This window comes from Tupaia chinensis, unplaced genomic scaffold (assembly GCF_000334495.1).
Source record: "Tupaia chinensis unplaced genomic scaffold, TupChi_1.0 Scaffold145396_1, whole genome shotgun sequence".
In the NCBI taxonomy this organism is placed as follows: Eukaryota; Metazoa; Chordata; class Mammalia; order Scandentia; family Tupaiidae; genus Tupaia; species Tupaia belangeri.
The window spans coordinates 2,093,648-2,120,549 of record NW_006205257.1 but is presented as its reverse complement, the minus strand read 5'-3'; the positions used below and the strand labels follow the sequence as shown (position 1 = coordinate 2,120,549).

General features: G+C 41.9%; 1 protein-coding gene across 1 annotated transcript in view; it reads left to right on the top strand.

The window, feature by feature from the left end:
* TDRD12 (tudor domain containing 12) overlaps positions 1-26,902 on the top strand; it is a 96,946-nt gene that overhangs the window by 32,214 nt on the left and 37,830 nt on the right. Inside the window, 7 exon segments of the mRNA XM_027768073.1 lie at positions 3,713-3,902; positions 7,235-7,332; positions 8,964-9,040; positions 10,300-10,374; positions 17,204-17,264; positions 18,149-18,256; positions 22,683-22,868. Coding sequence (XP_027623874.1) covers positions 3,713-3,902; positions 7,235-7,332; positions 8,964-9,040; positions 10,300-10,374; positions 17,204-17,264; positions 18,149-18,256; positions 22,683-22,868 — 795 coding nt within the window.

Genomic DNA, 26,902 nt, shown 5'->3' with positions numbered 1-26,902 from the left:
GGAAAGTGAAAAATCACTACCCCAGTGGATGGCCACCCTGCAATCCCTTCTCCTCCATTCTCCTCCTGAGATTTCGGGCACACATGCACACCTGCCCGGCATGATTTTCAAGCTGCCAGATCCCAAGTGGCTATGTGGGGGTCCATTACCTTAACCAGTACATGATCTGCTGGCCCCTATTTTGAAATAATTGTAGGCTTACAGAAGATGTGCAAAAATAAGATAGAGACTTAAAAGATATATATTATTTATTCATTTTATTTTATATATAATAAAATATATTATTTATTCATTTTATTTTATTGTTTTTAAAACAAATTATTTTATTTGTTATTATTATCTTCCTAATTTGACCAGAGAGAGAGAGAGAGAGCAGCCAGGACTTGAACCACTATCAGCCACATGGAAGTCCAGTGCCTTAATCACCACACCACCTGCTGGCCCCAGGGTGGAGATTTTAAAACCAGCTATGAAAACTGGAAAATAAGCATTGACAAAATACTACTTAAAAATCTCTACAGACCTTATATGAACATTGTCAGTTTCCCCACTAATGTCTTTCCCCATGATTAATTTATTATTTCAACAGTTTGGAATGGATGCCTGGGTATTTCCTTTATGTGGGGAGTTACAATCCATTACTGTCATTATTGTCTTGCCCAAATTGTCTCAGATTTTGGCCACTAGGAGCTTCTGCAAAGCGGCTTCTTTATCCTTTCCATATGCCCCATCATTGTTTGAACACGCCATCCTTTCTGGTGCTACAAGAGGCCCTAGGCCCTTTGGTCATTTTTCAGCTCCACCTTAGAATGAACTTTTATCTCTAAGAATCCCTCATTCCTTATATTGAAGAATGATGTTTAGATACCAAAATGAGGGCACCGAGGGTGCTTGTTGCTCCTGGGGTGTCTTTGATTGTAGGCACCTCTCTGCAAAAGGAGTTAGGAAACGTAGGCATGTACACTAACCCCTGCACACAATTTATTTCTCTATCTGTCCATTTGCACATGAAGAGCTCTGGTACCTCTGATTTCAATCTAGGACCAGGGAGTTCGTTCTAACCCTCTGCTTCCCTTATTCTTAATCCCTTTCCATCAGATAAGATACCAGTTTTCACTAACGACAATACCTACGTGATTAGTCTTTGTATTCCTATAAAGCAGTTTCAGAATTACTAACCAGCATCCTGTAATACAAAGGTTTGTCAGGACCAGCAGATGGCATAATGATTAAGTCACTGGACTCCCACATGGCCAACTGTGGTTCAAGTCCCGGACCCGGAGGCATGAAACTCACACCAGGTGTGTGTGCACCCGAGATCCCAGGAGGAGAGTGGAGGGGAAAGAATTGTGGTGTGGCCATCCCTCCCAGGATTGATTTCTTGCTTTCTGTCTCTCTGGAAAGCGCATGAGCCTTATAGCAAAAATCCCTCTTTCTCAAAAAAAAGAAAAGATTTGTTTTTAGCCTTATATCATGCTACCAAAAATAGTGTTTTCCAGTTATTTAGGTTAATTTTTTTCCTTTCCCACTCTGTTAAGCATGATTGTTATTCTTTTGTAATAAAGTTCATTTGTTACTGTTTATATTGCATTTTGGATTCCCCATATCCTGGTTGCTTTTCATTGCACTTTTTACACCTTGGTGAAAATGCCAAAAGTTCAGCTACACAGCCGATCTTGTAAAACATCATTTTTTTTAAGTTTTTGTCAAAGTGATGCATGCACTTGGGTGTTTGCCTGTTTCCACCATTCCCTCTACACTTTTCGTTGGAATTCTATAACAAAAACTGTTTCTCCTCTCCCATTTACTAACAGAGACAGAGAGATAGAGAAATCACAGCTCCCCTGCCCCCCACCCTGGGTGATGGCCATGCCACAATCCCTTCTTCTGCACTCCTCTCTTGGGGATTTGGGCCCTCACATACATGCACCTGCCATGATTTTCAAGCCACCAGGTCTGGGACTTGAGCCGCACAGTCTACCATATGGGAAGTCTAGTGCCTGACCCGTCACGGCATCTGCTGGTCCCATAAAACATCCTTTTAAAAATAAATTCTCTATTGAGTTACTTCCGTCTTGCTTTTTACAAGTAGACCTCTCTTTCTCACCATGTAAGTTGTACACTGGTGATGGCCTTCTCTTACTTAAGGTGATGAAGGAGGCAGGGAGGTCGAGGGAGAACTTACAGTGAATGCATGAAGTTCTGGCAGTTATGCCCGAAAGGAAAGCAAGGGCCAGAGTTCTTTTCCAGATTCCAAATGGAGCACGAGGGTATATCCCAGGGGGATCTCCTTTCTAGCCTGGCTTCTTTCATTCAGCAGAATTATTTTAAGGAGCTTCCATGTTACTACCTGTGCCCAGGGTTTGTTCCTTTCACTACCATGTGCTCTTCCATCTTCTGTCTTACTACAGTATATTTACCCAGTCTCTTGTTTATGGACATTTGAGTTGTGACCAGTTGGGGCTTTTGCAGATATTCATGTGTAAGTCTTCCTACAGACCTACTCTTTTATTTCTCTTGGGCAGACATCTAGGATTTAAACTTCTGGGCAATATTGTAGGTCTTAAGAAACTGCTGGGGTCAGCAGGTGGCATGGGGATGAAGGCGTTGGACTCCTGCATGGCCTACTACAGTTTGAGTCCCGGACCTGGGGGCTTGCTTTCTCACTTTTCCTCTCTCTCTCTCTGATAAGCTCACTTGCCCTGTAGTGAATTAAAAAATAATCATAATAAATAAAATAAGTAATTATTTTTAAAACACAGCCAAATTATTTTCCAAGTGGTCGATCATTTTACATCAGCAGTGTGGGAGAGTTTCAGCTCTTCCACGTCCCTTTCAACACATGGATGGCCATTCTGATCGGTGTGTACTGGTATCTCATCATGGTTTAAATGAGCACTTCCCAAATGAGTAGTGGTGTTTTGTTTGCTTATTTGTAATCTATAAATCTTTGATGACGTGTTCAAACTTTTTGCCCATTTTTTATTGGGTTGTTTTTATTGACTTTTGAGATTTCTTTATATATTGTGGACATGTGTCCTTTCGGATACTTGTCTTTATTGTTTTTTTTGGAGAGGTTTTTGCTATTGGATGTGTGCACTCACCAGAAAGACAGAAGCAGAGAGACAGAAAGCGAGAAATCACCCCCTGGGGAGATGGCCACGCCGCAATCCCTTCTCCTCCATTCTCCTCTTGGGATCTTGGGCACGCATGCACACGCGTCTGGCGTGAGTTTAAGTCACTGGATCTCTAGGACTTGAATTGCGGGCCACTGCATGGGAGTCGGGTGACATAGCCATTACACCAGCTGCTGGTCCCTAGATACTTGTGGTTTTTTTTGTGTTTTTTTTTTTTTAAATTGTCTTATCTCTTTTATTCTCTTTTGAAAAGCAGAAATTTTAAATTTCAGTAAAATGCTCAGTTTCTCCTCTGATGGTTAGTCTCTCCACCAGCTCTTTGCCTGGCTGAGGTGTGTCAGCTTTCCAGTGCTTTCAGGAAGATACTTTTTAAATTTCATGCCGATCCTTGTATTTCTCATTAGAAGGGTTGGTGAGAAGTAATTAGTTCTCCGTTAGCAAAGCAGAGGTCAAAAGATCTGATTCTGCCAAATTATCTTTATATGATTGAAATTTGAGGTTAAATCTGAGTATTTTCTTTCCAGTCACTTGCCTATATTTATCTTGTTATCCATGACGTGCTTAAACTTTTACAGATTTGTGTTAATGATGATCTGGTTGCAAAGAACTTCGCTTGTTACGTGTCACCGATAGCGAATAAAAACGTTGACTCTTCAGAGAAACCAAGATTGAATGTAAAGTCGGCGTCCTTCTCCAATAACCTCAACCCAGCACTTACCCTTTGGCCAATGTTTCTGCAAGGAAAATATTTTCAAGGAATAGAAAGTGAGTGGAGTTTTACTTGTATGTTTTTCCTTTAAATCATTTCATTTATGATCTTTGTATACTGAGCTAAGTTGTTGTGTGGTGGGGGGGGGGCCTTCTAGAATAAGGAAGGATAATGGCATACTTGGAATTTGAGTACGCATGTGCACCCCATAGTGACCTTGTCGTCTTGTCTCCATAGCAACTTAGTCACTATAACTTCATGTACACCTGAGTGTCTCAGTCCAGTAGCCCAGTGATAACTATATAACTCGGTAGCAACCTTATCATATAAATTACCCAATCAAAAATATGTAAAAGTGTATATATAACCACTTAAGGGGGGAAAAGAGACTAAACTGAATAAAAGGAAGGGCCCCCAGAAGTTCAGGACTCAGCCTTTAAATGTAAATCCGCTGAGCCAATGCCAGCACTAATAAAATCGCTGTTTTCCTGCAGCCTCGATGTCCTGTTTCTCTCTGGTTGACTATCCCCACTACATTTTTATAAGCTTTTCCCACATGGAAACAGAGAGTTGAATTCTGTGCTTAATTTTTTTTTTTTTGAGAGGTTTTTACTATAGGGCACGTGTGCTCGCCAGAGAGAGAGAGAGAGACAGAGAGATAGAAAGCGAGAAATCACCCCCCAGAGGGGATGGCCACGCCACAATCCCTTCTCCTCCATTCTCCTCTCGGGATCTTGGGCACACACACACACGCGCCCGGCGTGAGTTTAAGCCACCAGGTCCGGGACTCAAACCGCGGTCGGCTACATGGGAGTCCAGCGACATAGCCATTACACTAACTGCTGATCCCTGCGCTTAATATTTAGAATTCGGTCCTGATGAGCCTGTGACAAGTTTTATGGTCCTAAAGCTATTATCATTTCTTTTTATGAGTCTAGGAAAAAACTGTTTCAAGTTACTAACGTTTAGTTATGTTTTCTGAATTCCATATGTTTGTAGTTTAAAAATACAAGCAAAGCAAGATTCAAATATTTAGAGTATGAGACTTATTTATTTATTTATTTATTTTGGTTTTTGACATGGGGCGTGTGTGCTCACTGGAAAGAGACAGAGAGAGAAAGTGAGAAACTACCTTCCAGGGGCGATGGCCACATGATAGTCCCTTTTTCTTCCATTCTCCTCTCATGATTTTGGACACACATGCACACACGCCTGGTGTGATTTCCAGGCTGCCAGGTCCAGGACTTGAGCAGTGGTTGGCCGTGTAGGAAGCCAGTGCCTTCGCCACCACACTACCTACAGGCCCCCTCTTTTACATTTTTTGTCTTTTTATTTCTCTGCACTGATTACTGTACTCCTGGCTCTAGACCAGAGTGAGTTCTTGGCTGAAAGTTTGAACCCCGAAGAGAGAATGTAATTCCGACCTCAGGACCATATGACATGCTGCTTGGGCTCCAAACTACTTTAAAGAAGGGGTTAGACCCATTTACAATATTGTCTCCCATTTCTAGTACTAGCTGTTTATGTTAATGGTTAATGTTATTTAATAGGTGAAAGGAGTACCCCCTTATTTCAGTTTGTATTTCTCTTACTAATTCTTAGAATGAACACTTTTCTAGAATTAGCTCTAGAATAGTCATTCTAATAAATGATTGCTGGGTTGAATTGTTTTCCTTTTTCTTTCTTTGGAGTTACATCTCAGTTTTTTCCTAAGTGTGATTACTCAGCTTGATTGTCTGTATTATTCACTAGACAACTTCTGTCACTTTCCAAAAGTTAGATTTAGGCCTAGAGTCTGCCTTAGAATGTTGGTACCTCCTGGCTTATTCATATTCAGTGTGTTTTCTTTTATTCATTATTTCTGTTTTTCAGGGTTGTTTTTTGTTGTTTGTTTGTTTGTTTGTTTTTGCCATAGGGTGTGTGCATTTGCCAGGTAGAGACTGGGAGAAGGAAAGTGAGAAACCGTCCTCCAGGGCGATGGCCATGTCCACTTGAAAACAACATGGGAATGGTGCTCTTCTCCTTCATTCTCCTCCCTTATGGGCACACATGCCCAGCATGATTGTCAAACTGCCTGGTCTGGAACTCGAACCATGCCTTTGGCCATGTGAAAGTACAGTGCCTTAACCACCTTGCCACCTGCTGGCCCCTTAGTGTGTTATCTAAAGCCGTGTACGTCTACTCTGTGTTTAAGAAGCGAAATGTACAATTGCGAGCTTGAACTATGGCCAAACCTGAGCCATTGATATTCTAGATACTGTCAGTATAATAGGTCTACCCCAAACTTAGCGTTATACAGGGACAACCAGTCTACAGTTGGATTCTGTCATCAGGAATTCAGAGTGGGCACAGCACGAGGGCTCATCTCTGTTCCACAGTCTGATGCCTCTGCTAGAAAAACTTGAAGGCTTGCTGGTAACCCAACAGTTGGATTCTCCTGAAGACTTGGCCATGTTTCCTGCAGTTGAGGCTGGCTTTGGGGACTTTAGCAGGGGCTGTCATCTGGAATACCTGTAGTGACCTTGTGTATGGCTGTTTGGGTTTCCTCACAGCATTGTGGCTGGGTTTCCAAAGTGAGCACGCCAGAGAAATGGATAAGTTCATGGCACTTTTTGTGATCTAGCTTTAGAAGTCCCAGAGCACCACTTCCCTGTTGTTTACAAGCCCAACCAGGTTCGCGGGAAAGAATACAGAGCCCATCTTGCAATGAGAGTCAAAGCGACGCTGTAAGAGCATGAGTATTAGAGGACGTTGTTGTGGCCCTCTTTGAAAAAATAGTCTAAGTTGAGGGACCAGCAGTTAGCGTAATGGCTATGTCGCTAGACTCCCATGTAGTCAACCGCGGTTTGAGTCCAGAACCCAGTGGCTTAAACTCACACGGGACGCATGTGCGTGCATGCCCAAGATCCCAAGAGGAGAATAGAGAAGGGATTGCGGTGTGGCCATCCCCCCGGGGGATGATTTCTTGCTTTCTGTCTCTCTGTCTCTCTCTGTCTTTCTGGCGAGCGCATGTGCCCTATAGCAAAAACTTCTCCAATAAAAATAGATAGTCTAAGTATGGGAATATTTAGAACTGTTTCTTTATATTAAAGGTTGAAATATAATCTCATCAAGTAACATTTCATACAATTCCATAAAAATTTTATAAGTATGGGAATATTTAGAACTGTTTCTTTAGATTAAAGGTTGAAACAAGATCTCTAAAATATAATCTCATCAAGTAACATTTCATACAATTCCATAAAAATTTTAGGTATTAAGGTTTTATAATTTTGTTGTTGTCGATTTTTTTCTTTTGTTCTGGTATTTGTTTTTATTATATTCTTGTCCTATTTTTATCTATCTATAACACTTTTCACGATAGCTTATCACTATTTCTATTTTTCAGATAAAGCTATAAAATGTAACATGGATTCATTGAAAGATTCATGCAAAAAGAAGTCCGAAAAGAAAGAGCAGTGCATTTCTTTAAAAGGTGTAGATAAGGTTGTATTTTTAAAATGTCCATTAAGTATAATTGTCATACAATGTTAATTTTAGCATAGCTGCTTTTAAGGTCTATTGGGAACCAGAAATATGTTTTCTAAAAAAAAAAGGAATCCCCTTTTGGCTGGAACCGCCATCTTCCAGTAATTAACCAAAATGACAAACACAAAAGGAAAGAGGGGAGGCACCCGATATATGTTCTCTAAGCCTTTTAGAAAACATGGAGTGGTTCCTTTGGCAACATATGTGCAAATCTACAGGAAAGGTGATATTGTAGACATTAAGGGAATGGGTACTGTTCAAAAAGGAATGTCCCACAGATGTTACCATGGCAAAACTGGAAGAGTCTACACTGTTACCCAGCATGCTGTTGGCGTTGTTGTGAACAAACAAGTTAAGGGCAAGATTCTTGCCAAGAGAATAAATGTGTGTATTGAGCATATTAAGCATTCTAAAATGTGTGAAGGAAACTGACCAGAAAAAGAAGGAAGCCAGAGAAAGGTACGTGGGTTCAACTGAAGCGCCAGCCTGCTCCACCCAGAGAAGCACACGTTGTGAGAACCAATGGAAGGGAGCCTGAGCTACTGGAACCTATTCCCTATGAATTCATGGCATGATGGGTGTTAAAAATAAACTAATCTGTGGTCTACATATATAAAAAAAAAGAATCATTGCCTATGATAGTTTTATTTATGAAACAATATAGTTTGTATGTTTGCTTATTTCAAAAGAACAAGGTAACTCCAGCTCATATCTTGCCAAGCTCTAATTCTTAGCTTAGCGGCCTCTACAAAATTTGAAGATTTATTCTCTTTTTAATAAAGATGTGAAAGTCTGGAATTCTAGGACACTGTTAAGTTCAAGTCTAATCTGCCTTCTAGCCCTTTTGACAAGACAAGTGGATATAGTAGTAGGATATTTTATTTTATGTTTAAAAATTAAATTTATTATTATTATTTAATTTGTCATAGGGCACATGTGTTCACCAGAGAGAAACAGACAGAGAGGGAAAGTAAGAATGCAAGCCACCAGGTCCAGGACTTGAACCCATGGTCAGCCATGTAGGAGTTAAGGTATCTTAACCACTATACCACCTGCTGTTCCCATTAATTGCTATAGGGCACATGCACTCACCAGACGGACAGAGAGACCGAGAGAAATCACCCCCCAGGGAGGATGGCCATGCTGCAATCCCTTCTCCTCCATTCTCCTCTCGGGATCTTGGGCACGCATGCACACGTGCTCGGCATGAGTTTTAAGCCACCAGGTCCAGGACGCGAACTGCGATCAACTACGTGGGAGTCCAGTGACATAACCATTATGCCAACTACCGGTCCCTATTTGCAGGATATTTTAAATACTGCTTATTGTATTGCGTTGTCAGGGAAGTCGTGTCATATTTTTGCATAGAAAAAAATAAGACCTAATACAATGCCACCAGGCTGTTCCTTGCACATTTCAATCTGGTGGTTGCAGCAGTAACTTAGTCATCTGACTTCTCGTGGATCATCTCTCCATATCTTTGTGTGCATAAAAATTATCTGAGATTGTTGATTATTATAATAATTCCCATAGAGTTAAAAGTATATGTTGCTAGCATACATTATCTTTCTGAAAATTTTTTTTAACAGTGTGTTGAATCTTCAGCATATTGGCCAGCAAAAAGAGGTATAACCATATACGCGGACCCCGATATACCGGCAGCCAGGTATGATTTGAAAACTCAGTTGTCTGGAGACTTCAATGTAAGATTGTCTTATCTAGTGTTCTGTAGGATTAATGATGGAGAAATACCCAATTTCTGAAAGGGGTAGCTTTGGGAAATTTGATGAAACATACAGTAATTTGAAGGGAAAATACCATGACAACTGGTTAGCAGTAGAGTTGACTACAAACTCATGGTGTCTACTGTGGCCTGGTAATTTTGGGGGTTTTTACTTCTTTTCCCTTTCGTCTGGTGCCTTATTCAGAGTTTCTTTGTAATTAGTAGGAGAGGTAGGCTTTTGAGGGCTCACCCCATCTCAGCCAGCATTGAAGTGTCAAAAATGATTTTCACAGTTAAAGGGCTAAGCTTTGATTCTCTCAAAAAAAAATTTTTTTTAGAGAGATTTTTGCTATAAAGCGCATGTGCTTGCTAGAGAGAAAAATAGAGAAAGCAAGAAATTACCCCCCGGGGGGATGGCCATGCTGCAATCCCCTTTCCTCCATTCTCATCTCGGGATTTTGGGTGGACACACACGCACTCATTGTGAATTTTAAGCCACCAGGTCCAGGACTTCAACTGCAGTCGACTATGTGGGAACCCAGTGATGTCACCATTATACCATCTGCTGGTCCCATCACTGCCATGAGTTTCAAGCTGCTGGGTTTGGAACTCAAACTACGGTCGGTCGTGTAGAAGTCCAGCACCCTAACTGCCATCTGCTGGCTCTGGGTTCACAATTTTTTCTTTTTTTTTTGCGAGATTTTTGCTACAGGGCATGCGCGCTCACCAGAAAGACAGAGAGGGAGAGATAGAAAGCGAGAAATCACCCCCCGGGGGGATGGCCATGCTGCAATCCCTTCTCCTCCATTCTCCTCTCAGGATCTTGGGCACCCATACACATGTACCCGGCGTGAGTTTAAGCCACTGCTGGGTCTGGAACTTGAACTGAGGTTGGCTACATGGGAGTTCAGCGACATAGCTATTACGCTAACTGCTGGTCCCTCTTTTTAATAGTTTTTGACAAACATACATGGCTGTTTTTAAAATTTTTAAAGAATTATTTATTTATTTAATTTCATTTGTTATTATTATTTTTCAATTTGTCCAGAGAGACACAGAAAAAGAGAAAGGGAAAGTGAGAACACCAGGCCACCAGGTCCAGGACTCAAGCTGCAGTGGCCCATGTGGGAATCCTTTAACCACCACACCACCTGCAGGCCCCTGGGTTCACAAATCTTAATAAATGTCTTTTTGATTTCTAGTACTCAGAAACCAAATGAAAAACCACTCAGATTGGCTGAGAAGAAGGAATATGATGAGAAGAACGGCTGTGTGAAGTAAAATATTTTTTTATCAGCCTGAATCGTATAGTGAAATAATTGCAATGTAATTATAAGCAGGTTATGTCTTTTATTATTCATTTCAAACCTGTATTTCTATAAAAAAAAAAAAAAACCTACAATAAGTTTCCTATAGACATTGAAGTTAGTTTTTTCTTTTCACTGTTTTCCTGTTTAAAAGTTCATTGCAGTGTAAGTAGTCATTTTTTGCCTCTGCTTCCTGATTCTCTTGGTGAAATTAGCAATTTTATGAAATGATTTAGATAAAGTTGATCTTTGGGAGCTGTTGATTTTCTGTGGGCAACGTTTGCTTTCTTCCCAGTTTTCTGATAAGTCTAATACCTGCTGGAGGAACTGTAAACAATGGAGTTAGTCATTTTATACAGCTCCTGTAGTGGCACTATGTCCCAGTAAAACTGTCCTAAGTTGAAAATACAGTAAGTCAAAAAGCATTTAGTATATACCTAAGCCTACCAAACATTATAGCTTAGCCCAGACTAATTTAAACGTGCTCAGAACACTTAAATAAACCTACAACTGGGCAGAATCATCTAACCCAATAAAGTGTCGAATATCTCATGTGATGTATTGAATACCGTCCTAAAAGTGAAGAACAGAAGGCCGTATGGGTACCAGAGTGCACGTTCTGCTGAGTGGGTATTGCTTTCATACCTTCCTAAAGTGGAAAAATCAGTAGGTAGAGCCATCGTAAATGGGCGACCATCTGTACTTGTTTAATTCACAAAATACTTGTTTAACCATTTGTTGAATCCATAAAATCTGATTTTTACTTTTTTTTTTTTTAACCATAAATGATTTTTATCTAAACAGTTTTACATTTCAAGTAACTCTGGCTGCTCTGGAGTCACCAGAGTGACGAGAGTTTAAGACAGCTCAGAGATGGGTAGATTGTCTTGTATCCACTTGTCGGCCAAGGAATGGGAGGAAGGGTGTTGAGCCGGGAGCGCTGTCCGGCTTGCTACCACTGATGCCCCTCGTGGCCTCTTAACCAGCAGGAGCTGCTCACAGCATCCCAGGGCTCCAGCCTGGCTGATCTTCCACTTAGTTTGACACTCTCCCCTGAGGGCACTCCCTACTCTGATACTCAATGGTTTTGCTATTACAAGTGCTTATTTTCCTTAGAACAAAAGGCAGGCATTATTATGTGGCTCTTTTGTTCTATTATTATTTTCTCTTTTTTGAGAGGTTTTTGTCTTAGGGTATGTGTGCTTGCCTGCAATCCCTTCTCCGTCCTCCTCCTGGGATGTCGAGTACTCACGCCCATGTGCCTGGTGTGAGTTTCAAGCTACCAAGTTGGGACTCAAACCATGATCAGTGTTGTGGGAGTCCAGAGACGTAACTGCCACACCATCTGCTGGACCCTTGCTCTATTATTACTATTAACGAATTTACTTACTTACTTTTAGAGTTGGTTGTTTTTTGTTTTGGGTTTTTTTTTTTTTTTTTTTTTTTTTTGCTATAGAGCGTGTGTGCTCACCAGAGAGACCAAGAGACCGAGACAGAGACAAATAAAGTGAGAAATCACTCCCTGGGAGGGATGGCTACTCCTCAGTCCCTTCTCCTCCATTCTCCTCTCAGGGATTTGGGCAGATGTGCACACATGCCAGGCAAGAGTTTTGAGCTGCTAGGTCCAGGACTCGAACTGCAGTTGACAAAGTGTGAGTCCAGAGATGTAACCATTATGCCATTTGCTGGTCTCTTGTTCTATATTTTTATTGTAACCCTGTGAATTAACCCTGAAATACTCTGTTCCCTTTTATTTTTATATGAGAAAGATCTGTCTTGTCTCGTGTTCTCCCAAATCTCCTTCACTTAAACCACACCAGTTACTCTAGCAGGCTGCTGTGAGTTCCAGGGAACCTTGGATCATTCAACATCCGACAGCAAAGAAGCAAGAAGCCAGTGGGTTTCTAAGAAACTCAGGATGACCTGGTGACCACGCGGTCCTGCTCCTTGACCAGTCGATGGTCCTGGGACTGGCTGCACTGTGTTCAGAGCCCGGTCACAGATGGGAAAACAGCCTGGGAAAGATGTCCTTGCCTCAAGGATGACCACCAGGGATTTGCAGGCATTTGAGTCCCATAACTTAATACGTGATAACGTCAATAAGAATTATTTTAGGAAAGGGGATACGGTGACCCTGGCACATTGCCAAACATCCTGCCTTGCCTTGAAGGACCACCTGGAAGACCAGGCCCCCGCCTCGCTTCCTGGGTTCAAAGCCTCTTGGTTGCCTTTCTTGTGTGTCTCTCCCACGGATGCTGTTGCTCAGCCCGAGAGGACCAGCAGGTCGTTCTGCAGCTTTCTCCTGCGATTTATCTCCTTTTGCATAACTCCCTGGGAACCCCTCGCCTTATGGTAAACCCAGGAGGAGGCCACCCCATGTTTAGTCACGTTTCCTGGTCCAGGATCGAATACCTTCTCCGGGATCCTGGTCCTTACGTAGCAGGTAGTCTCAGGGTCCGCATCTGGAGTTCAAGGGTCACTAGCAGATAACTCTTTGGTATTTTGGGGTATCAAGAGAAATGTATCTGTTCCACTTAGAGCTTCTGGAGATGACCAGGCAGCTTGGGCTGGGCCCGGAATGTGGTTTCTAACCCGTCTCCCACTTCATGAGCAGCCCTCGGATGTGCTGGAAGTGGTCAGTGAGTCTCAACCCGTTCGCCTGGTAGTGGCCCCCTGCAGCATTTTTCAAAGAAGATTTTGACACTGCAACTTGACGTGCTGGGGAAGGGTACTTCTATGATTGGTGAAGATGTCTGGTCTGCGTTCAGGAGGATGCAGCAGTGGCATGCTTGCCACCGCTTGCCATCTCTGATTATTAAAATGCCAGAGAGCACTCACGCATGTGAGAGAGGAGTGGTGGGGGTGGCGGAGGAAAAGCAGTGCCTCCGGTCCTGGTCACACCACAATCTTTTTTTTTTTTTTTCTCTGTTTCTTCATCCTGTCAGGATGTGTCCAACGTGTGCATGGCAAGTTTTTCAAGCTACTGGGGCTAAGATTTGAACTGGTCAGCTGTGTGGAATCTGGCTTCTGGCTTCTGCATGGTGCTTAACCACTGAGCTATGGGCCCAGCCCCATCTCTGATATTTAACGTAACCCTGTACCTTTCTTTGCAGTCCTTTGTCTTTTCATCTTTCCTCCTGTATCTTCGTACCTTGCACAATATATTTGTCTTATTCTTCAGTTGTTTTCCTTTAAATGTGTTCAAAGAAGCACTTTGCACAGTCTACTTAAGATGGAACATTTCTCTAAATACGTGTACTCCTTGTAATGCAGAGCACTGTAACAGTCGTGCTTCCTAAAGTCTAAACTGGAATGTCCTTCCTATGGGCTGTGGGATCCTGGTGCTGGTGACCCTCCTTTCCCCCAAGTGGAGTTTTCTGCCAAAGCACAGTGTGGGTAGTGAGGACGAGTCTCTGTGTTGCACAACTCCTCTTTTCTTGAAATCACTTCACATTTTCATCCCTCCCATTCCTGCATCATGATTCTGGTGAGATAAATCTTCAGGGTCCATGGGTTTTGAACAGATAGGTGCTGTTTAGCCATGCAGTAGTAGGGTATAGAGACTTCTCTTGTTTACTTAAAGTTAATTATTATATTTACTTAATTACTCTAAGTTAATTATTATATTCTATTCACTTTAAAGTTAATTAAAGTTTACTTAAACTTAATTATTATATTCTGTTTTTATCTCCTTAGTTGTATGTATGTGTTTTGTTTGTTTTTGTGTTTAATTAATTTGACCAGAGAGAGAGAAAGGGAAAGTGAGAAAGCAAGCTGCCAGGTTCAGGACTCGAACCACGGTTGGCCATGTGGGAGTCCAGCGCCTCTACCACCACACCACTTGCTGGCCACATCTTAGTTTTTTATATATCTTTACTAATTCATCTCCAGAATCCCCCTCTGTTAGTTAAACTTGCTTTCCGTATTTTCACTTGTGTCTCCTCGGAGACCTCCCTAGCACCTCCCACCTACCGTGGCCTGTGCCCGATCCATCTGGTGTTCATTGTCCCCAGCATCCTGAGATTCGCAGCCTCTTTCTTGGATTGATCTGGATCTTCCCTCTGACCCTTACTTGGTTTACTTCCTTGTTTTGTTGGAGAACATCTCCAGTCCAGCTCCCTGAGAAGGGAAACACAAAAGATACATCCTCGGGGACTTTGCATACATACTCTGTCTTCACGCTTAACCAGTAGTTTAGTTATAGACTTGGAAGGCATTCCTCCTTTATTTTTTAGTTGCTAGTGTGGAGAAGTTGACTCCCATTCTGACTCCTTCCTTGTATTTTTTTCTTTTACAGTAGTATGTGTTCATGTAGAAGAAGATCGAGCACGAGAAAGTGCCCTTGACAGGGTCTTGCCATGCTGTTATGTCATGCTTACATTTTTGTTACGCCCCCAGAAAACCCTCCTCCACGGCACCCATTCTCCATTTCTCACTCTTGTCGCCTTTTGGCAACTACCACTTGACTTTTGGTCTCTGTGGATTTTCCTGTGCTGGATATTATATCTAAAGAGAGCCAAGTAATTGTGCCCTTTGTGACTGGCTTCTTTCACTTGGCCTAATGCTTTTAAAATTCATCTTGGTTGTAGCACAAGTGAGTACTTCACTTCTTTTTATGACTCAATAATATCCTGTTGCATGGTTGAAACGATTAATTTTTTCATTCCTCAGGTGATAGCCATTTGAATTTTGTAGTTTTTGCACTAAAAAAATCCACTTACATAAATGGAGCTTCAAGGGACCAGCAGATGGCACAATGGTAACATCTCTGGATTCCCATGTAGTAGACCATGGTTTGAGACCTGGACCTGGTGGCTTAAAGTTCACGCCAGGCATGTGTGTGTGCGTGCCCAAAATCCTGACAGGAGAATGGAGTAGAAAGGATTGCAGTGCAGCCATCCCCTTTAGGGAGCGATTTCTCACTTTCTGTTTCTCTGTCTTTCTTTCTCTCTCTGGTGAGTGCACACATCCTGTAGCAAAAATCTCTCTTAAGAAAAAAAGAAACAAAGAGGGGTTCAAGAAAGAATGTAATTTGGAACCAGCAGTTAGCGTAATGGCTATGTTGCTGGACTCCCATGTAGTCAACTGCGGTTCAAGTCCTGGACCCAGTGGCTTAAACTCACGCGTGTGTGTGTGTGCCCAAGATCCTTAGAGGAGAAAGGAGGAGGAGGGATTGCGGGCGTGACCATCCCCCGGGGGGTGATTTCTCACTTTCTGTCTCTTTGTCTCTGTCTTTCTGGCAAGTGCACACACCCTATAGCAAAAACCTCTCCAAAAAAAAAAAAGAATGAATGAATGCAATTTGATGTGTGTGTGTGTGTGTTATTTTTATCTATTTATTTTTAAGATTTAGTGATAGGGTACTTGTGCTTCTCAGAGAGACAGAGAGAGAGAGACAGTGAGAGGGAAAATGATAAATCACCTCCCAGAGGAATGGCCACGTTGCAATTGCTTCTCTGAACTCCATTCTTCTCGTGTGATTTTGTACTTGCACACACACGTGCCTGGCATGATTTTTAAGTCACTGGGTCCAGGGCTTGAGCTGCAGTTGGCCATGTGAGAGTCCAGCACCTTCACCGTCGTGCCACCTGCTGGCCCCCATTTTTTAGATTTTTGCCATAGGGCACATGTACTTGCTGGAGGAGAGAAACTGAGAGGGAAAGTAAGAAATCATCCCCCATGGAAATGACCGCCCTGCAATCCCTTCTTCCCACTTCTGGGTTCTTTGGGCATGTACATACATGCATCTGGCATGTTATTCAAGCTGCTGGGTCTAGGATTCAAACCATGCTGTTGGCTGTGTAGGATCCAGCACACACTTTAATTGCCATACCACCTGCTGGCCGATGTGTGTTTGTTTATTATATTTTGGTATAAGGTGTGTGCACTCAACAGAGAGAGAAAGAAAAGAAAAGAAAGGAAGGAAGAAAGAAAGGAGCTAGAAGGTGGCATGGTGGTTAAGGCACTGAACTCCCAAATGCTAACCATGGTTTGAGTCCTGGAACTGGCACCTTGCTTTCTCACTTTCCCTCTCTCTCTCTGTCTCTCTGTGGTCAAATTAAAAACTAATAATAAATAAAATTTTAAAAAAAAGAGAGTGAGTGAGTAAGAAAGCATCCCCCCAGTGGAGGATAGTCTCACCACCATTCTTTTGAGATTTGGGGCATGCATGCACATGCGCCTGGTATGTTTTTCAGGCTGCTGGGTCTGGGACACAAACCACATAGTTGACCATGTGGGATCTAGTTGCTTTAACCGCTATTCCACCAGCTGACCCTGCTGTGTGTGTTTAATTGATAATCTTTATCTTGAAGTCCCTGGCCTCTCTATGGTTTGCGAATTCTCTCCTGCTGTTACCACTCCTTACCCACATTGGGGTTGAGGCTGGGTCTAGAGGAAAGCAATTTCAAAGAGCTTTTCCTCTCAGCCAATGTGAGAGTGGAAAAGCTGGTCTTGTTTTCTCACTCATAAAACAAAGATAATGAGGTAGACCAGTGGTTCTTAAGCTAGGCTGGGCCTCCTTTCAAATTTTCTGCATGAAGACCAGGCTGGCAAAGTTGTGCAGCACAGATACAGGCCGAGAACCCTGGGTGGGAACCAGGAAGCATGTGACTGGCACGGCCACCATGGCCTTTATAGCTTAATACATGAAGCAGAAGCAGGGCAGTCATTTCATAGCTGTGTCTTGGGATATATTATAAGTCCGTCCCACCTCTGTCAAGGAGTAATTAGAATGACCGTTCAGTTGAGGGAACATAAATGCCTTTTTCTTCAGATTGTTCTTTTCACTATTTGACAGGTTACTGCAGTTTTTAAATCCTGATCCTTTGAGAGCTGATGGAATCTCTGATCTGCAACAGGTATTACAAGTTTTTTGGGGGTGGAGAGGAGAGAAAACTGTTTACTCTAAATCCTTCTCTGCCCTCCCTTCAGATAACTTTAGGAGAGAAAGTCCTTGAATGGGGACGTTACCTCAAGATGTCCTTTTAGGGACCAGCAGTTAGCGTAATGGCTATGTCGCTGGACTCCCATGTAGTCGACCGTGATTCGAGTCTTGGACCTGGTGGCTTAAACTCATGCTGGGCGCGTGTGCGCTCGTGCCCAAGATCCCGAGAGGAGAATGGAGGAGAAGGGATCGCGGTGTGGCCATCCCCCCGGGGGGTGATTTCTCGCTTTCTGTCTCTCTGTCTCTCTCTCTCTGTCTGGCGAGCGCACGTGCCCTATAGCAAAAAAAAAATTCTCCAAAAATGACAAAAAAAAAAGATGTCCTTTTATAAATCAACTAGTAGATTATTACTTTTGAGAAATTGCTCTTTTTTTATTTGGGTAATAGTTGATCTCTGTTTCATTTTGTTTGGGCGAATTTTCTTGGTTTTTTTTGTTGTTGTTGTTACTGTTTTTTAAACTTGCCAGAGGGCACACTTACTTGCTGGGGAGAGACAGAGAGCGGGAGGGACAGTAAGAAAGTACCCCCTCCTTGGGGCATGGTCATACCACAGTCCCTTCTCCATTTTTGAGATTTGGGGCACACACGCACGTGTTCCCAGTGTGCTTTTCAAGTTACCAGGTCTTGGACTTACACAGTGCAGTGACCAGGTGGGATCCAGCCACCTTACCCACTGCACTACCAGGTTTTGCCTAGGTTTTTACACTGAAATCTTTTCCTCATTTCTGTAAAGTTCTGCGTATTCGGTCGCTGCTACCTTAGGGCATGTGTTGAGGTCTAAGGTATGTACTCACTTAGTTGCAGAAGCTGAAGTCAGGCGTACAGCAGCCTGGCGTGGTGCTCCGAAACAAGATCGAGCCCTGCTTAACCATCAACATGTCACCACTTTCACCAGACCTGAAAAAGGTAAAAATGCTCTAAAAACTCACGAAGAGATACTGACCTTTTCTAACACAGAAGACTTTACAGTCCTAAAGTTGTGTTATATAATTTCTTTGCTTTTGAAATTTTCTTGTAAGCATTTGTTAACGATTTCTCATTTATTCTTAACCTCAGCTAAATTCTTACAAGTGAATTTTCCTTTTGTGGAAAAGCTGTTGTACAACTGTAAATCCTCTCCTGAACTAAGTTTTCAAATACACTTCAGGAAAGGAGCTTAAAAGGAGTAAGGAATTGCCAGGGAATATATTTCTTTTTTAAAAAATAATTATTATATTTAACTTTATTATTATTATTATCATTTTTGAGTTTAATCAGGCAGAGAGAGAGAGGGAAAATGAGAAAGCAAGCCACCAGGTCCACGGCTTGAACTGTGGTGAGCCATGTGGGAGTCCAGCACCTTTAACCACCAGGCCACCTGCCGGCCCCGGGGCATATACTTCTTAGCCATTCTTTTCAAAATCACTTTATAAGCCCATGGTTTCACTTGGTAAAGTGATCATACATGTTTACTTAATTCCTGTCTTATAAATAAATTTTTTAATATTTAAAAAATAAAGATAAAACCACAAAAATAAATAGGATGAGAAATGTCTTTAGTAGACAAGAGGCTTTCATTTTTAAGAGAGAGTCTTTTTGCTATAGGACATGTGTACTTGATGGAGACACAGAGAGAGAAAAAATGTGAGAAATCGGTGTGATGGCCATGCTGCAATCCCCTCTCCTCCCTTCTCCTCTCAGGATTTGGGCATATATGCGCACATGCCTGTCATGAGTTTCAAGCTGCCAAATCTGGGACTCGAACCATGGTCTGCCATGTAGGAATTCAGCACCTTAACCACTATGCCACCTGTTATTCCAGAGACTTCTATAAGCATTTAGAAGATAGAAAACAGCAGCAGACTATGGTGACTTAGAGAAGGAGTGAGATGTGTAGGAATAGTGAACTTCCCTATCCTGTTTTCCGAATACCCATGGCCAGTTTAAATTGTTCTTGGGGAACCAGCAGTTAGCGTAATGGCTATGTCGCTGGACTCCCATGTAGTCTACCGCAGTTCAAGTCCCGGACCCAGTGGCTTAAACTCACGCCGGGCGCATGCGCGTGCGTGCCCAAGATCCTGAGAGGAGAATGGAGAAGAGATTGCAGCGTGGCCATCCCCCCTGGGGGGTGATTTCTCGCTTTCTATCTCTATGTCTCTCTCTGTCTGTCTGGCGAGCGCACGCGCCCTATAGCAAAAACCTCTCCAAAAAAAAAAAATGTTCTTGGGAGGGAAATTGGAGGATCCTTTTGGAGAATGGCTCTATAAAAATGACATTTAGGGAACCAGCAGTTAGCGTAATGGCTATGTCGCTGGACTCCCACATAGTCAACCGCGGTTCGCGTCCCGGACCCGGTGGCTTAAAACTCACGCCGGGCGCGTGTGCGTGCGTGCCCAAGATCCCGAGAGGAGAATGGAGGAGAAGGGATTGCGGCGTGACCATCCCCCCGGGGGGTGATTTCTCGCTTTCTGTCTCTATGTCTCTCTCTGTCTGGCGAGCGCACGCGCCCTATAGCAAAAATCTCTCTCAAAAAAAAAATGACATTTAGATGGTGCTATTTAGAATTCACTCAAAGAAAATGCCTGCTTGCTGCTCTGTCTTCCTGTAGTGATGTGAGGCTCACAGGATGGTAAGATTTACCCTACTCGCAGAGCTTCATGTCAGGTTTTAGTGTCTTTCTCTTCAACATGAACAAGTAAAGGGATCATAGACATTTGGAGAAAGGTTTCACCTTAAAAAAAAAAAAAAAGGGAAGAAGAGTAGAAAAAATGTTAGAAAATAAATATCCTCAAGGGGTAAGAGAACATATTGCATCTATTTAACCATGACAGGCTGATGTAAAAAGAAAAAAAAAAAATAGAAGGAATAGCCAGAGAGAAAGGATTCTCATAAGTTGAAAATACTACTAAAAATATTAAAAGTCAGGGACCAGCAATTGGCGTAATGGCTATGTTGCTGGATTCCCATGTAGTCAACTGCAGTTTGTGTCCTGGACCTGGTGGCTTAAACTCATGCTGGGTGTGTGTGCGTGCGTGCCCAAGATCCTGAGAAGAGAATGGAGGAGAAGGGATTGCGGCGTGACCATCCCCTCTGGGGGGTGATTTTTCACTTTCTGTCTTTCTTTCTGTCCTTCTGGTGAGTGCATGTGCCGTATATCAAAAACCTCTTCCTCCCCTGAAAAAAATTAAAAGTGAATTATAGATTCAAGATGTAAAATAGAATCTACTGGGACCAGCAGGTGGTGTGGTGGTTAAGGCACTGGACACTCCCACATGGCCAACCACAGTTCAAGTCCTGGACCTGGTGGCTTGCTTTCTCACTTTCCTCTCTCTCTCTCTCTATCTCTCTCTGGTCAAATTAAAATGAGGGAATGAATGAATGAATAAATAGATAAATCTTTAAAAAAAATAGGATCTACTTACCAGAAAATAGAATAAGGCAAAGAGATGGCAATAAGAGTAAAAAAATTGAATACAAGGTTCAATATCTGAAAATGGGATTTCTGGTAAGAATGAAGAAAGGGCAGAAAAGTCTCAGGGGAGTAACATAAGAACATTTTCTGGACCTAACTGACGCAAGTCTCCAAACTAAGAGAGCCTCCCTATTGCAGGCCTTCATAGTGATGAACAAAGATTGATATGTCATTGGGAAGCATCTAGACTTGAGGGATTCAGAAATGGTGAAAACTTTCTCTAAAATAAGGAAACTGGTCCCACATACAGGGCCGGAAATCAGACTGGCTTCAGATTTCTCCACAGCAGCACCAGAGGAGTATTAACTTCAAAATTCTGATGGGAAATTCTTTCCAACCTAGATGTCCATACTTGAACTACCAGTGAGCATGAGGGTAGAGCGAAGGTATTTTTCAGACATTCAGAGACTCAAAAAATGTACTTTCCCTTTACCTCTTGTCAAGAAGTTACTCAAAGGGAACCAGCAGTTAGCGTAATGGCTATGTCGCTGGATTCCCATGTAGTCGACCGCGGTTCGCGTCCCGGACCCGGTGGCTTAAAACTCACGCTGGGCGCGTGTGCATGCGCACCCAAGATCCCGAGAGGAGAATGGAGGAGAAGGGATTGCGGCGTGACCATCCCCCCTGGGGGGTGATTTCTCGCTTTCTGTCTCTATGTCCCTCTCTGTCTGTCTGGCGAGCGCACGCGCCCTATAGCGAAACTCTCTCCAAAAAAAAAAAAAAAAAAGTTACTCAAGTATGTTCTCCACCAAAACAAATAAGCCCAGAAAGAAGACCTCATAGGGTTGATGACCTCATAGGGTTGGTGACAAAAGGGTGATATTGAAGGAAAATCCCAGAGTGAACAGCTGAATACCAGGTGCTGAGAATAGTCAGTCTTGATTGTAGCTGGGGTTCACGACTCTATCCAGGAGGACGACACAGAGGTGATGGTGCTCATGAATTCAGCTTTTTGGAAGATACTATCAGAATGCTGGAAAACTCTATTGGAACATTTGGGATTTAGTGACAGTTATATAGAAAAATAAGCAATTAAAAGCATGTGTTTGTTGTTGTTGTTGTTGTGGTATTTTGGTATAGGGCACATGTGCTTGCTGGAGAGAGACAGAGACAGAAAGTGAGAAATCCTCCCCTAGGAAGGATGGCCACACCATAGTCCCTTCTCCTCCATTCTTCTCTCAGGATTTTGGGTATGCACACTCACATGCCCAGCATGAGTTTTAAGCCAGGTCCAGGACTCAAACCGCAGTCAACTCTGTGGGAGTCTGGTGACGAAACCATTACACCATCTGCTGGTCCCAAAAGCATGTCTTTAAAAAGCTTTACAAGTGAAGTCGATGGACTGGCAGATCTAGAGTAAGGAGGAAAAGGCCACATCCTTATTTATTTATTATTTTTAGAGAGACTTTTGCTATAGTTGTGTGCTCTCACTGGAGACGAGAAAAAGGGAGATATCACCTCCTGGGAGGATGACTATACTTCAATCTATTTTCCATTCTCCTCTTGGTATTTTGGGCATACATGCACATGCGAGCAACTTGAGTTTCAAGCTGCTAGGCTGGGACTCATACCACAGTCAGCCACGTGGGAGTCCAGTGCCATAACTACATCAACTGCTGTCCCCCAAGGTCACATCCATATACCATTGACCTTTAAGCACCTGACCAGGGGACTATTTATTGGGTCCTTTTAAATTTGGGTCCCAGAAAAGCAAGAGTCTTATAATAAGAGTTTGGTGCTGAGAAAAGATTTAGGGAGACTTGTCAAATTAGAGTTTAGAAAATAGTAGATTTGGCAATATCTAGTGGTTGGAATAAAGTGAGCAGTAAGATGGAGTTTTCTCTAACTTTATTACACTTTTGAGTGATTGATGTTTTATAGGCTCTTCAAAGAAATAAGTTTCGAGGACCTAGCCACACCGAATCCTACTCCTGGCCTCCCATAGCACGTGGCTATGATGTGGTTGTCATTTCTCACTGTGGCAACGACCCTTTGTTGTACCTTCCACCAGTGCTTACGATTCTGCAAACTGGGAGCTGCTACAAGTCATTACCGAGTAGAAACGGAGTAAGTTGAAAACAATTTTGTTTTAGAACAAAATAAATGAAATATTTTGTCATTGTACACCCAACCTCTGGTAACATTCAGGTTACATTACTCAATTTGATTTCCAAACTGCCCGGGGCATAAGCTATCCAGTAAGGACAGTAGCCTTTCTCTTCCCCCACTCATTGATTCTCTCACGCTGATTCTTACCTCGGGCCCTCAGTGGTGGCCATTGGCTGAAGGAAGAGTGCTGGCTTTTATAGATGAGTGTATGGTTTATAAAATGAGATCATTGGCTTTAACTTATGTAATTATTATGGCAGCCATATGAGATGGCCATGTCATGTATTGTCTTAACATTTTCCAGTTGAGAAAATTAAGCTCACGAAGAAGATCGGATAAATTATTAATAGCTGATAACTGGTAAAAGTGTGCTGAGAATGTGAAGTTTTTATTGTCTTGTCCTCAGTACTTTGAAAAGCTTTTTTCCAATAAACTTTTTTCTTTTTTAAGAGAGGTTTTTGCCATAGGGCATGTACTCACCAAAGAGACAGACAGAAAGTGAAGAATCATCCCCCAGGGGGAATGACCACACTGCAGTTCCTTCTCTGTTCTCCCCTTGGGATTTTGGGCATGTTCCCACATCTGTGTGGCATGAGTTTCAAGCCTCCAGGTCCAGGACTCAAACTGTGGTTCCCCAAATAAGCATTTTTAGTTGACAAAATAATCGTACATATTTATGGGATACAGTGTGGTTTTTCAATACATGAATATAGTAAGTAGTGATTAAATCAGGGTAGTTGGCATAGACATCACCTCAAATATTTATCATTACTTAATGTTGGGAGCATTTATCTTCTCTTTTAGCCATCTTAAAATGGACAATACATTGCTGTAACTGGAGTTGTGCTATAGTGCTGTAGAACACCAAAACTTACTGCCCTTATCTAACTGTAATCTCGTACACATTAACCAACATCTCCCAGCGCTTCTTCCCCACTAGCCTCCCCAGCTGCTAGTAATCACTGTTCTGTACTTTTATGAGGTAAAATGTTTTAGCTTTCACAACATAAATGAGAATATGTGGTGTTTGTTATTCTCTGCCTGGCTTCTTTGACTTAGCCTGATGTCCTCCAGACTCATCCATGTTGCCTCAAATGACAAGATTTCATTCATTTTAAATGGCTGAATGATATTGCATTGAGCATGTATACCACATTTTCTTTACCCATTCATCCTTTGATGGATACTTAGGTTGATTCCATATCTCAGATATTATGAATAGGGCTGCAATAAATATGGAAATACAGGAATCTCTTTGACATACTGACCTGATTTCCTTTAGATTATATCACCCAGCCATGGGATTACTGGGTGATATTTTTAGTTTTTTGAGAACTTTCACACTGATTTCTGTAATAACTGCACTAATTTACATTCCCACTAAAACCGTATAAGACTCCCTTTTCCTTTCTCTGAATCCTCAATAACATTTGCTGTTGTCTTTTTGATAATAGTCGTTCTAACCAGGGTGCGATGATGTAGCTCATTGTGGTTTTCACTTGCATTTTCCTGATGTTTAGTAACGTTAAGCATTTTCTCATACTCGACCATTTGTATGTTGTCTTTTCAGAAAAGGCTATTCAGATCGTTTGCCTATTTTTATATCAGATTAATTTTTTCTGTTTGAGTTGAGTTACTTGAATTCTTTGTATATACTGTATATACTTGTTGGATGAATAATTTGAAGATACTTTCTCCCATTCTGTAGGTTATCTCTTCACTTTGTTGATTTTTCCTTTGCTGTACGGAAATTTTTTAATTCTATATAATCCCATTTGTAAAGTTTTGCTTTTGCTGCCAATGCTTTTGAGGTCTTAACCAGAAAAATCTGTCCCCAAACCAATGTCTTAAAATGTTTCCCCTATACAGGACCAGCAATTGGCATAATGGCTATGTTGCTGGACTCCCATGTAGTCAACCACAGTTTGAGTCCTGGACCCAGTGGCTTAAACTCATGCTGGGCACTTGTGCGTGTGTGCCCAAGATCCTGAGAGGAGAATGGAGGAGAATGGAGGAAAAGGGATTGCAGCATGGCCATCCCCCTGGGGGCGGTGATTTCTTGCTTTCTGTCTCTCTGTCTCTCTCTGTCTTTCTGGTGAGCGCACATGCCCTATTAGCAAAAACCTCTCCAAAAAGAAAAAAGTTTCCCCTATGTTTTCTTCTAATAGTTTCATTGTTTTGGGTTAAGTCTTTGATCCATTTTGAGTTGATTAGTGCTGTAGAACACCAAAACTTACTGCCCTTATCTAACTGTAATCTCGTACACATTAACCAACATCTCCCAGCGCTTCTTCCCCACTAGCCTCCCCAGCTGCTAGTAATCACTGTTCTGTACTTTTATGAGGTAAAATGTTTTAGCTTTCACAACATAAATGAGAATATGTGGTGTTTGTTATTCTCTGCCTGGCTTCTTTGACTTAGCCTGATGTCCTCCAGACTCATCCATGTTGCCTCAAATGACAAGATTTCATTCATTTTAAATGGCTGAATGATATTGCATTGAGCATGTATACCACATTTTCTTTACCCATTCATCCTTTGATGGATACTTAGGTTGATTCCATATCTCAGATATTATGAATAGGGCTGCAATAAATATGGAAATACAGGAATCTCTTTGACATACTGACCTGATTTCCTTTAGATTATATCACCCAGCCATGGGATTACTGGGTGATATTTTTAGTTTTTTGAGAACTTTCACACTGATTTCTGTAATAACTGCACTAATTTACATTCCCACTAAAACCGTATAAGACTCCCTTTTCCTTTCTCTGAATCCTCAATAACATTTGCTGTTGTCTTTTTGATAATAGTCGTTCTAACCAGGGTGCGATGATGTAGCTCATTGTGGTTTTCACTTGCATTTTCCTGATGTTTAGTAACGTTAAGCATTTTCTCATACTCGACCATTTGTATGTTGTCTTTTCAGAAAAGGCTATTCAGATCGTTTGCCTATTTTTATATCAGATTAATTTTTTCTGTTTGAGTTGAGTTACTTGAATTCTTTGTATATACTGTATATACTTGTTGGATGAATAATTTGAAGATACCTTATCCTCTGTAGGTTATCTCTTCACTTTGTTGATTTTTCCTTTGCTGTACGGAAATTTTTTAATTCTATATAATCCCATTTGTAAAGTTTTGCTTTTGCTGCCAATGCTTTTGAGGTCTTAACCAGAAAAATCTGTCCCCAAACCAATGTCTTAAAATGTTTCCCCTATACAGGACCAGCAATTGGCATAATGGCTATGTTGCTGGACTCCCATGTAGTCAACCACAGTTTGAGTCCTGGACCCAGTGGCTTAAACTCATGCTGGGCACTTGTGCGTGTGTGCCCAAGATCCTGAGAGGAGAATGGAGGAGAATGGAGGAAAAGGGATTGCAGCATGGCCATCCCCCTGGGGGCGGTGATTTCTTGCTGACTTCTCACTTCTTGCTTTCTGTCTCTCTGTCTCTCTCTGTCTTTCTGGTGAGCGCACATGCCCTATTAGCAAAAACCTCTCCAAAAAGAAAAAAGTTTCCCCTATGTTTTCTTCTAATAGTTTCATTGTTTTGGGTTAAGTCTTTGATCCATTTTGAGTTGATTTGTACATATAGTGAGAGACAGAGGCCTAGTTTCATTTTTCAGCAGATGGATAGCCAGTTTTCCCAGCACCTTTTATTGAAGAGACAATCCTTTCCCAGGCAATATTCTTAGTGCCTTTAAAAAAAAAATCATTTGGCTGTATGTGTGTGGATTTATTTCTGGGTTTCCTATTCTGTTCCATTGGTCTATGTGTCTGTTTTTATGTCAGTACCAAGCAGTTTTGCTTACTATAGCTTTATAGTGTGTTTTAATCTGGTAGTACAGTAACGCCAGATTTATTCTCTTTGCTAAGGGTTGTTTTGGCTCTTCAGTCTTTTTGATCCCATAGATTAAGATACACTGAGTCTTTTTCTTTTTTTTTTTTTTTTTTTTTTTTTTGTTGTGGTTTTTTCGTTTGTTTTTT